We start from the raw sequence: 12,509 nt of genomic DNA, 5'->3' as shown, positions 1-12,509 counted from the left end.
TCATGCTCTCTCTCTCTGTGTCAAATAAATAAAATCTTTTAAAAAGTTTTTTAAAGAAAAAAGAAAAATGAGTGTCGGTGAGAATATGGAAAAATTGGAACCTTCGTGCGTGGCTGGTGGGAAGGCAGAATGGCACACTAACCATGGACAACAGTTTGGGGGTTTCTCAAAAGGTTCAACATAGAACTCCCACAGCTCAGCAGTCCCCTCCAGGGGATAAATGCAAAAGAACTGAACGCAGGGATTTGAGCAGGTTATCTGTCCACCCATGTTCACAGCAGCACTATCCACAAAAGCCAAGAGGTGGGAACAAGCCAAACGTCCATCTGCAGGTGAACAGAGAAACAAAAAGTGGTACACGCGTTCAATGGAATATTATTCAGCCTTAAAAAGGGAGGAAATTCCGGGACGCCTCGGTGGCCCCACGAGGTAAGCATCTGCCTTCAGCTCAGGTCGTGATCCCTCTCCGTCTGCCCCTTCCCCTGCTCTCATTCGCCAATAAAATAAATAAAATCTTAAAAAAAAAAAAAGAAGAAGAGGAAGAAGAAGGAAATTTTGACACCATGGATAACCCTCTGCTAAGTGAAAAAAAAAAAAAAGCCAGTCACAAAAGAGCAAATATTGTACGTCCCCACTTATGTGAGGTCCCTACAGGAGTGAAATTCAGAGGCAGAAGGTCTAATAGAGGCCACCAAGGGGGATGGACAGGTAGTGTTTAATGGGGACAGAGTTTCTGTCTGGGATGAGGAAAAAGTTCTGGAAACGGATCGTGGGGAAGCTTGCACAACACTGTGAATGTACTTAACGCCACTGAACTGTGCACTTGGAAATGGCTAAAAATGGTCAGGTTTATGTTACACGTATTTTACCACAATTTTAAGAAGTGAGAGCAAGAGAGAAATAACCACGAAGCGGCGCAAGCAACTCCGGCCACGAGGAGCCGGTGTCCAGGCAAAGGGAGCAGGACCCACATGCCCCCCGGGTGGCCCCCGAGCCTCAGGGCTGCCGCCGGGAGCCTCCACTCACCGTGCGGCTCGGGGCTCGGGTGTTTCAAGACAGCGCACTTGCCTACAACACGGGCCCTAAAAGCAAGCCACTCGTCTGGAGCCCCTGAACCACGACCTGCGGGAAAGCCTGGGGGACACGAGCCGCCCTGGACTCCGTGAGCAGCCCTGCCGGTCTCCACTGCGGGGCCTTCCTGAGGACAGTTTCACACACCACTCACCTCACACAACGACTTGGCAACGCGATCCACTGGCAATGGTGATGGCCCAGCTGCCCCCGCATGCCTAGCACCCCATGAAGGACCATGGGCATTCCCATCACCCCACATGACACCACAGCCCCCGGCACCTCAGTGTCCCCATCCTACGGGAGAAGAGGGGGGACATGGCCGGAACTAGGGTAGTGGTAGCAGAATTTGAATCTGGGTCCTTCTAGCTTCCAAGACTCTGTGCACTTTCCACTACTATACAGAGTCTATCATCTCCAGAACTCAGAGGCCTCTAAGACCAGATGCCAGCAGACACCTACGAGCACTCCCAGGCCAGGCCTGCCCAGGGCACCCTCCATGCAGAGACCGAGCGGGGCGCCTGGGTAGCTCCGTCAGTCAAGCAGAGACACAGCAACCCTGCCCCTGGCTTCAAGGTCCATTTGGAGACCCACGCCTCTCCTGCCAGTGACTAGACAGCATGCTCATGGGGGGAGGGGAACTGAGAGGGGGTGTCGATCCTCGCCAGGGAACTTTCTGGAAGGGAGTGATGTCAGTAGGCAATTGTTATACTCATTTGTAAATTTATTTTCAGTTTAGGTAACTGTTTCTGTTAACTGAGCTGCAAAGAGTCCCCAGGCCCCCACGCAGTGACAACAATGGTCTCCCACTGATCAACGTCACTGGTCTACACTTCAGCACATGCTAACTCACTTATCTCCTCAACCACCCTACGATGTCGGTGCTATTACTATCTCATGCACAGATGAGGAGTCTGAAGCAGCGTCCCCGGCAACACGGGAGACAGTCTGGACCCCCGCCCCCAGGTCTGCACTCTGGCAGGCCCGCCCTTCCTCCACACGGCCCCTTCCACATGAGGCCCAGGAGCCCGGTGCGGGGAAGGAATTTCATGTGGGGCCATTCCCCGGGGTCCGTCCTGGTGCTGGAACTGAGTGCGGGCCTCTCCCCTAAGCTCGGTTGTGGAAGCTTGCTGAGAACACCGGAGAAGCTCATGCATTCGGCCACTGGGTGCTTGCGCTCTCGCGCTCTCTCTCTCACGCGCTCTCTCTCTCACGCGCTCTCTCTCTCACTTGATTGTGTACCTGCCCTTTCATTTCTGGTAATGCTGATTTTCGAGTGTCCCACGAGAGGACCATCAAAGTACCCTCACACATTGCACAACACGCACGCTCCTTCTCTCCGAACCCAGAAGAGGAGGCGAGGCCTGCTCTGCTCCTTTACCGAGAGGAAGGCGGAGAGCTCAGCGGGATGGCCAGAGCTAGGGCCGGGGGAGCACGGTGGCCACCCTGACCATGCTCTCCTGACCCCCAGCCAGAGCAGCACAGGGGGGAGCTGAGCTGGGCATAAGAACCCCCCCCATCATTCACCTTCCACTCCTGAGAGGTGGTAGAGGAGGCTACACGACACCTCTTCCTGGGTTTCCTTAAAAGAGTATTTTCTCCCCGAAGTGGGGGAGGCCCAGGCAGGGACTGTTTCCATGAGCACACAGAACCTGCCTTGCCGTTCCCTGAAAGGCAGCATTGACCACAGGGCTGGGCCTCCAGCTGGGCCCCAGTGTCAACACCGAGGGACACCCGCTGCCCAGCACCTCGCTCAGATTACAGAGACCAGAGCCTGCCGGAAAGGGGTGAGTTGGCAGCAATCGTGGCGCCTCAAGTGACTTGGCCAAAATTTAATTCTTTAAAAGCCTGGTTGAGGCAGCAAGCTGCTCACCCCGATGTCAGAGGACGTAATAATAATCATAGCTGATGATAAACCCAGCTAACATTCCCCGAGCACTCACCGTGTGCCAGCACGGGCCTGAAATGGAATTCCTCACTTCGTCCTCCATCCAGCCCTTGGAGATAAGGACTAGTATTCCCAACTCACAGATGAGAAAACTGAGATTTCGAGGGGCACAGTGATTTGCTTCAGGTCACACAGCAAGTAGGGGGTAAAGGCGGATCCAAAGGCAAGCCCTCCTTGCTCAAAGAGCCGAAGCTCCAAATCTCTTCCGAACCAGCCCCTGTTGACGAGCACCCAGGGTTCCCTGCTCCATCTCCCATTGCTAACGACAAATGAAGACCACGACCAACAACGCGCTTGGCAGCGGCTGGGTACCAAAATACCAAAATTTAATCCACTCTAAGCCATTAAGGCAGGTATTAGCCATCATGCCCATTTCCCAGATTAGCAGACTAAGGCTCAAAGGGGTAGCAAGACCCACCCAGGATTGTGAGTTGGGGTCTTCACTACACTAGGTTGCCAGGAATCAGCTTCTTCCCTCCCTATTCCTTCATTCAACCCTTATTTCCTGAGCTCATGTTACAGGTGAGATGCTTTTGTAGTGAACGAGAGCACTTCTGTCTAGGTGGAGCACTGGTGGTAGGAGTCCTTGCCCTCCCATGACACAGTTCACCCTTCCCGACTTTTCCTCCGTGGCGCTAACCTGCCCGCATTCCCAGTCCCCAAAATACAAGGGAGATCAGATTCGGCCTCCATCTCTCGAAGGGGTGGGTGACTCGTCCTGGTCAATCAGAACACGACTGGCTCAGGGAGAAGAACGTGGTCACGTTAGCCAGTGAGATGCAAGCTCCGAACCGGAGCAGAAGCAGCTGACGTTGCCCCAAAGCCCGCTCGGCGCCAGCCTCCGGCACGAGGCGGCAGGCCTAGGGCTGTTGGGACACGCGCTTGCAAGCAGAGCTTGAAAATGAAACTAGCCGAAGCTACGGGGCCTAGAGAGGGCACAGAGGACACTGTTTGATCCCCGTGATTAATTTTTACAGCAGGTACTATTCAGAGCCTCGTTTTATAGAGAAGAAAACTGATGCTCAGAGAGGTGAAGTCCCTTGCTCGAGGACACACAGCAGGTAAATAACAGGGCTGGGAGGTGAATTCAGGCCCTTGTGGCTTCAGCGTCCATGTGCTGACCTCTTTGCCCGAGGTCAAATTCGGCAAAGGGGCTGTCTGGGGCCTCAGTCTCCCCCTTGTACAGTAGAAGGGTGGGGAAATGACGCCCAGGCTCCCTCCGTGGTCAGATGTGAGGGCATCTTGCAGAGTGGGTGGGTCTTGGAAAGCTAAGGTAGTCCAAGTGAATGGGGCACCTGTGGGAGTTGACAGGCAAGGAGTCACATAAAGAACAAGTGGCTGCCTGTGGCCTCTGACGTCCATCTCTCCCACTGGCTGAGGCAAGGCTGGGGTCCAGCGAAGGACGGGGGAGCCCTCGCCCAGCCCTCCACTGCTGGCTGGCAGTGACTAACGCCTCAGCCCACACCCTTGAGAGCAGACACACAGTGGCCACTTGTGTTTACTGGCCCGGGCACCTCTGTGGGAACAATCTTCCCCCTTGTGCAGCTCTCGGGGCCCAGCCTGGAGGAGGTGGGGACAACTCTCCCAGCAGGGAGCCCTGCCCCACCCAAGGGGCCCGGCCAGTCCAGTCAGGGGCCAGGGGCTTCCTAAAAGTCAACCACAAAGCAGCAGCTGATGGGGACCACCCTCAGGCCCACCCCCTTTCCTCCCAGCCGCAGGCTGATCACTGTGTCCCTCCCTCCTCCTCCAGGGAAAGAGCTGGTATCGCAGAACTCAGAGACCAAAAAGAACATTAGCCACCACTCCTACACCCCAACTCCCCAATCTCCTCTGCAGATAAGGAAACTCAGTCCACAAAGGTGAATGCAGTGACCAAGGTCCAATCTGGGACAGCTGCCTTATCCCCTTGCAGACTCACAGCTCTCCTTCCCTTTGGCAACTGCCTCTCCCCCTTGGTACAAGGGAGTCATAAGGAGCTGGGCCCACCAGGTCCCAGTGCACAGCCCAGGCCCAGCCACCCATTCCTGACCCTCTCAGCCATAGCCAGTGGCTCACACTTGCACAAGTGACCCAAAGCAGGCCAACGGGGCTGTGTCTGGGTGGTTCTGGGTTAGTTTTGGGTTTTGGGGTTTGGGGCTAAGTTATCAGGAAAGCAGCTTTTTTCTTTCTCTGGGGTTGCTAAACTGACAGAATGAAAGACTGGAGAGTCTTATAGCCCATGTGGCCAATCCTTCAGAGACCCTGCCTGAGGAGGAGGCCCTGACAAAGGCAACGGGGCCCACAAATGGAGGGCATATGATGAGGTCTGGGGACACCGGGAGCCAGCTGTTCCTGAAGACAGGATCTATCCGTAGACTTTTCAGTTACATGAGCCAATAAACCCCCTTCCGGACTTCCGACGTTTGCCACCAGACAGTAAGTAAGTTTGCCATCTCCGGGGGTATTCCAGCAGAGAACACAGGTCCACAGACGTACCTCACCACACGACGCACGTGTAACAGAGGCCACCTTCAAACGGGTCGCCACGACCTACCCAGTGACCTTCCCTGAGGCCTCTCAGAGGACCTACCTGATAGTCCAGGACACAAAGACCCAAGTAGAAAACGTGGTTACTCACGGGCCACGGGCAACAGACACCAGGGGATTCTTCTGCCAGAAGAATTTTCTTGTTCATTAAATTACCAGAAATAAGGAATGACGGGAACCTCCAGTGCTGGAGACCAAACAGGTGGTAAAATGGGTATGCTCATTACTGACAACAATGGGCTCAATCTTCTGAAGACAAAAACCGGCAATAGGTTTTTAAAGCCTGCTATCCCTCATTCCTAAGAATTTAAGGCCAGGAAATTATTCAAATAAAGACAACAAAAGAAAGGTACTAGGATCATGTTCACAGTAGTCGGGAATGATGGCAAAAAATGCAAATAAACTAACTGTTCAACCGTAAGACAATGGTTGACTTAGTGAGATAGGAGCAACCCTTTAAAACGATAAAAAGGAGGCCAATACAGTAATGAGAGAAAATAGCCATAACAGTCGACAAAGCAGGATAATAAAATTGTAGCTAAGTTAGAACTTTGGGGAAAATTCTGGGCATCCACGAATAAGGAGGACCTGAAAACAGAGCATAAGGAGTACAAGCGGTTTATGAAAATTGATTTCACTCAATGACATCTGACAATTATCCACAGGGGTCCCAGCAAGGACAGACTGGGGATGGTGCCCAGAAGGGACCACTTTATCTTGACCTTGTCTTCACTATATCCAGGGATGGGCACCCTCGTCTGTCCAGCGTGGTGGCTGCCACACTGAAGAGAGCAGAAACCGAATACTGCCGTCACTGCAAAAAGTTCTACTGGCAGCTCTGCATACACGGCCGCACCTGGCAGAAAATACTTTCTCACCAAGGTGAGGGGGCATCTAAAACTCACTCCCATGTTCCAGACCCAGCCTCAGACATGTATTTCTTTCTCTAGGAAGAAACAAAGGTCTCCTGTCAAAGAGGGGGAAGAAGCAGCTCAGTGGTGACCACTCACGAGTGAGGGCTCCTAGCAGCGTGGCTGGGCGGCAGGCGTGAGGGAAGGCTCCCGGCAGGCCTGTCAGACGAGCAGCCTGGGCGTGCGGTCAGAGCCAGAGAACGGAGGAGACAAGGCTAAAGCTTTCCATTTTCCCCCTCCTCTTGATTCCGGATGGCTGTGTCAAATACGGTTCAGGCCACTGGAACCGAGGAGGGACTCGGTCTGCGTCCTGCAGTGTATGGCTGTGACGTCCCTGCCCGAAAGCATTTTCTCTTAGCACGGTGAGATCTGTTACTCATCACAGGAAAGGCTTCGACTCTATTACCGAGGGAGGAAATCTGGCCCTGGAAGGTCACAGCAGGACCGGCTACGTGCAGGGAAAGGGCCCAACAGAAATGCAAGCAGGGTGTTCTGAGGGCAGCAGACACAGAGCCAGGATAGGCGGCCAAGGTGGCCTTGGGCTCAGACTCCACTAATGCCCCTGGCTGACACGCATGAGTCAGTTGAGGAGTGGAGCCCGTGGACCACAGCCTAGCCTTCCAGAGGCTTGGGTCTTGTGGGCCTCAGGAAGATGGCGGCCTGCCAAGGCCTCCTAGGGTCTCTGGAGGCAGGATAAGCAGCACCCCACCTGCATCCAGCTGGGTCCATGAGGTATGCAGAGCACTGCTGTCTGCTCCTGTTAAGCGAAAAGGAAGGCCCCGGGCCCAGGCCACCCAGCTAGGAAGCGCTGTCAGGACTTGACGCAGGCCCAGCTTTCCCCTCAGAAGCCCCCTAGAGGAAACCTCTCCAGGGGCTCCCACCCAGTTTCCAGGTGTGCCAGTCCTCCTTCCCCAGCTCTTCCCTCATGGCCTTCAACCAGAATCCCTCTTTGGGCACTTGTCAACAGCTCCCTGCTGCCTGACACAAAGCCTGAACACCCTGGCCTGGCACGCAGGGCCCTGGTGACTTGCCCTGCCTATTTTTCCAGGATTCCGCCACCCCCCCTATATCCACCCCCTGCCATGGCCAGTGCCCTCCTGCCTCCTACTTTCATGCCTTTCCTTCTGCTCTTTCCTCCACCTGGACTGTCTTCCCCCTACTGTGCTGATTCCACAAAGTCTAACTCAATCGCAGCCTGTTCCGTGAAATGCTCAGAACCCCAGCTCCTGACCACTATTTCACACCTTATTAGGCCTTTCTCCACAGACCTCCCGGTGCCCCAGTCATTTGTGTTCCAAGATTCTCTAACCTGGCTGTGAGCTCTGAAAGGCTAAGCCCATGTCTGACTCATTTTAGTCTACCCCTCAGAGCCTAGCCCAAAATAGCCAGTGGATAGATAGGAACATGGGAGGGTGGGTGAGTGGGAAGATGGAAGAATGGGTGGGCAGACAGGCAGATGGGCAGTGGACGGATGAATGGGAGGGTAGGGGGGTAGCTAGATGGAGGGGGGATGAATGGGAGGGAGGGAGGGTATGGAAGGATGGGCACGTGGGAGGATGGACAGATGGACGGATGGGAGAGTGAGTGAGCAGAAGCACGAATGGGCGGATGGGAGAACAGGTAGATATGAGAGAGGAATAAAGGAATGAAAAGTAGGACCAGGCAGTAAACATCAATTAAGTCTTTTTCCCAAAAGGCACTTGAGCCTGCCTTGTCCTTGGCTTCTACGAATACCAGACTCTCTCCGGCCCTCGATAATGTAGCCAAGACAGTTACTTCCACAAATACCTAACCTACTGCATCCCACCATGTCCCTACCTTGTCCAACCCAGAAATGGGCAAATTTCCAAGTGATTTGTGGAATGGAAACAGCATGGGACCTAGGTTCAAATTCCAACTCTACCACTTACCAGCTCAGTGCCCTTTCAGGAAGGCAAGGAACCAGGCTGTCGCTTTCTGACAGTCCCGTGGACAATTCCAGAGACACAGGAGAAAGTTTAGAAGCCACCGTGGGTTAATCAGTCAACTACTGGCTGTTAATCAATCCACTAAGTCCTCTCTTAGAACTGTGTATTTTTGATTTTCAAAAGCCTAAAAGCATGTCTACCTTGCTCACCAATATATCTACTATTATTACGTTTAGCACTAAAATACACTAAGTATTTTTTTTTTAAGATTTTATTTATTTGACAGAGAGAGACAGCCAGCGAGAGAGGGAACACAAGCAGGGGGAGTGGGAGAGGAAGAAGCAGGCTCCCAGCGGAGGAGCCTGATGTGGGGCTCGATCCCAGAACGCCGGGATCACGCCCTGAGCCGAAGGCAGAAGCTTAATGACTGTGCCACCCAGGCGCCCCTACACTAAGTATTTTAAAACAACAGATGGATGAATTGGTGCTCATATCTGTGTGCAAACAAAAAGAAATGATGCCCCCACGTAAGCACAGAAAGGAAAGTGACAAGAAGTCCATTTTCTCCCCAATATATGTATATGCCTGAATCTCTCGCTGGTCTCTGGTTTTGAACGTGGTCTCCTCTACACCTCGGAGAAGCCAAAGCCTTTGACTGAGCAGGGCACACACAGTTAATGAGTCCTGCCAAGTGGACAGAAACCACTTCCCTATCAATAATCGCTGGGCCAAGTTTCAGCTCGCGACAAATGAGACGGCTGAGTCTCAGAACAGGAGACACTTAAGGACGTAAAGATCGTGAGGCACAAAGCAGAGGGGTGGCGTGCCTTCCAAAGCCGGCCATTTAATACCCTCTCCCTCGGGGAAGAGAAGCCTGGCGAGCCATCCCGGCACAGCAGGGAAACCCGGAGCCTCCAAAGCCAGGAGGGCTAGCACATGAAAATACCAAAACCCAACAGGATTGGCCTCAAAGACACCACGCCACGGCCTTGACCGAAAACCCGGGCAACCTGTCCTTGGCCAGGGAGGTGGGAGCCTTCAGATCTCAGCTCTTCAGAAGTGATGGGGGTCCAACCCCACCTACTGCTGATAAAGGAGGTGAGGTGATACAGGGCCTCTGCTCCCACCTCTCCAGAGCTCCCTCTCCCTGGAGCAGGGCCCAGAGGGGAATGGGTGCTGAGTCACGGCAGCAGGGCAGCCTGGGGTCAATGGCCCAGGGGAGGGAGAGAAGAAGGGAGCAGCTTGAGCCAGGGCCTCCTCTGCGACCCGCACCCGCCGCACAGCGTACAGGGCTTACCTCACTCCATCGTCACCACAACCCTGGGGGACGCGCGCTCTTAGCAGCCCCACTTTCCAGGCAGTTCCAAACCTCGGAGGTGAAAACTGCTCCATGTTTTCAATCAACAGTACTTTCTGTGCTGTTTTTTATTATTTTAAAAGCAACACACACTCATTAAAGACCGTCTTCAAGATATAACATTACGAAGAAGACAAAGCACCCATAATCCCTTGAGTGGACCTAGAAGGTATTATGTTAAGTGAAACAAAGGAAACAGGAAGACACATACCCTATGATCTCACTTACATGTGGAATCTAGAAAACAAACAGACTCTTAAATACAGAGAACTAGTGCTTGCCAGAGGCGGGTGGGGGGCGGGAGAAATAAAGGGGATTAAGAGGTACACACTTGGGGCGCCCGGGTGGTTCAGTCAGTTAAAAGTCTGCCTTGAGCTCAGGTCATGATCGCAGGGTCCTGGGATCGAGCCCCATATCAGGCTCCTTGCTCCCGGGGATCTTGATTCTCCTTCTCCTTCTGCCTGCCGCTCCCCCCTGCTTGTGTGCTCTCTCTCTGTATGTGTCAAATAAATAAAATCTTTAAAAAGGAAAAAAAAAGGGGGCGCCTGGGTAGCGCAGTCGTTAAGCGTCTGCCTTCGGTTCAGGGCGTGATCCCGGCGTTCCGGGATCGAGTCCCACATCGGGCTCCTCGGCTGGGAGCCTGCTTCTTCCTCTCCCACTCCCCCTGCTGTGTTCCCTCTCTCGCTGGCTGTCTCTATCTGTCGCATAAATAAATAAAATCTTAAAAAAAAAAAAAAGAGGTATAAACTTCCAGTTATAAAATACGGAAGTCCTGGAGATAAAAATACAATATGGGGAATATAGTCAATAACACTGTGATAACGTCGTTCGGTGACAGATGGTGACCACGCTTACTGCAGCGAGCACGGAGTATCACACAGGATTCCTGAATCATCCTGCGGTTCCCCTGCTGCATTCTGGAGCCCCTCCAGTATGCCGCGGTGTGGCCGTACCCACCTTAACACTTCCCAGCTGTGTGACCTCAGGGGACTTGTGTGACCCTCACGTTCCTCCTTCGTCCACTAAAGACGTTCGTAGCTCCTGCCTCACAGGCTGCCGTGGGCGTTCAGTGGGTTCACACATGAAAGATGCTTCGAACGGAGCTGGACCGTAGTGAGCACCCCACAAACTTCTGCTCGTTATTCTCTCGCTCTCCACAAATACATGCTTCCCTACTTTATAAAAGTGGGATTAGGGGTGCCCGGGTGGCTCAGATGGTTGGGCATCTGCCTTCGGCTCGGGTCGTGATCCCGGGGTCCTGGGATCGAGTTCCCCATGGGGTTCTCGGCTCAGTGGGGAGCCTGCTTCTCCCTCTCCTCCCCGCTTGTGCTCTATCTCTGTCACTATCTTTGTCTCTCTCCCTCTCGAATAAATAAATACAATCTTTAAAATAAAACTAAAAAATAAATAAAAGTGGGGGTGCCTGGGTGGTGCAGTCATTAAGCGTCTGCCTTTGGCTCAGGGCGTGATCCCGGCGTTACGGGATCGAGCCCCACATCAGGCTCCTCCGCTATGAGCCTGCTTCTTCCTCTCCCACTGCCCCTGCTTGTGTTCCCTCTCTCGCTGTCTCTCTGTCAAATAAATAAATAAAATAGTTCAAATAAATAAATGTGGGCTTGAACTGCACACACGGACTGGCGGTTTCACCGAACAGTACGCATCTACGTTGTCTGCAATGACTGTCCTGCCATTTACCAGAGGTCACAAACAGCCCTTTGGGTCACAAAACACTCCTCCCCAGCGTCGCCTCCCAGAGCTACAGACCATTCCGCTGAATGGCAGGTCCAGCTCAGATCGGACCTACTGTCGGGCCCCCACACCACCCCACGGTGCAGCATCCAAAGGCCTGAGACTTATTCCAGACGCCAGACGGCTCTCCGAGTGGCTGGGCCACTTCAGGCCTCGGGGTCACGCAAGCGGGTAGCCCGCCCCCATGCCCTGGCTGACGCTAGATCTAAAACGTGTGAAGCTATGCTCAGGTCAGTCCTGCTGTCTCCTGGCTGCGTGTCCTTGGGGACTGGCCTCATAAGACAGAGGCATAAAGACAGAGAACTGCTGAATCATTACGTGGCACAGCTGAAACGCACGTAACACTACATGAATTATACTTCAATTCAAAAACACCACCCATAATCCCAGAGATAACTGCCTTTAGCCTTTGGGAGTACCTCCTACCAATATTCCATGGTGTGGGACAAGAAGGATGTCCCACTTGTGAGAGAGACGGTATTATCCCCATTTTGCAGGAAAGGAAACTGAGGCAACGTCCCTCGCCCCAAGTCACACAGTAGAGACAGTGGCAGAGCTGGGACTTGGGAAGTGAAAGGCACCAAGTCGGGAGCCTCAGAGGCGGGGCTCCGGCGGGAGGTGGGGTGCTCCACAGGTCTTCTGAGGATCACCTTGCTGGCCGCGGTGGATGCTCTGCACACAGAGCAGAGGCTCGGCACACAGTTGGCCCGGGTTCCTCAGTAACACAGGCACCAGTCCCCCCTCCTGGGCCAATAGCAGCAGCAGGAGCTTCCCTGTCACCTCCTAGTGGGGGGGTGGAGGGCACTTGAGGAAGGAAGAGGCTTGAAAGAGAGCTGGGGCCCTAGGGCCCTCCGAGACGCACAAGGGTAGCAAGAACCCCAAGGCCAAACAGGGAAGCGGGCCAGCGCTGATGGGGTCATTGCCTCAGGGTGACAAAGCCAGCTTTGATGGTGGCAACAGCCTCCGAGGCCAAGAATGGGGCCTGGGCTCCCAGACAAAACAGGCTGGAGCTTTCCAGGAAGGAGGGCAAAGGCAGGCGC

The 12,509-nt window shown here is 53.7% G+C and overlaps 1 protein-coding gene across 3 annotated transcripts in view; it reads right to left on the bottom strand.

Moving 5' to 3' along the window:
* STK10 (serine/threonine kinase 10) overlaps positions 1-12,509 on the bottom strand; it is a 122,881-nt gene that overhangs the window by 98,266 nt on the left and 12,106 nt on the right. Inside the window, exon 1 of one of the 3 annotated variants that reach the window (XM_045792110.2) lies at positions 8,367-8,431. The exons of 1 other annotated variant lie outside the window; for it this stretch is intronic. Coding sequence is in view for 1 of the 2 variants with exons in the window: in XM_045792109.2 (XP_045648065.1) it covers positions 143-145 (3 nt within the window). In the remaining variant the exon portion in view is untranslated. Of the gene's footprint in view, positions 1-142; positions 315-8,366; positions 8,432-12,509 lie in introns of those variants that run through there. One more of the 3 variants, XM_045792109.2, reaches the window with a different exon arrangement.

The sequence above is a fragment of the Ursus americanus genome, chromosome 15 (genome assembly GCF_024610735.1).
Source record: "Ursus americanus isolate L20-20 chromosome 15, mUrsAme1.1.p, whole genome shotgun sequence".
Classification (NCBI taxonomy): domain Eukaryota; kingdom Metazoa; phylum Chordata; class Mammalia; order Carnivora; family Ursidae; genus Ursus; species Ursus americanus.
The sequence above is the reverse complement of the archived record's forward strand: the minus strand, read 5'-3'. Positions and strand labels throughout refer to the sequence as shown.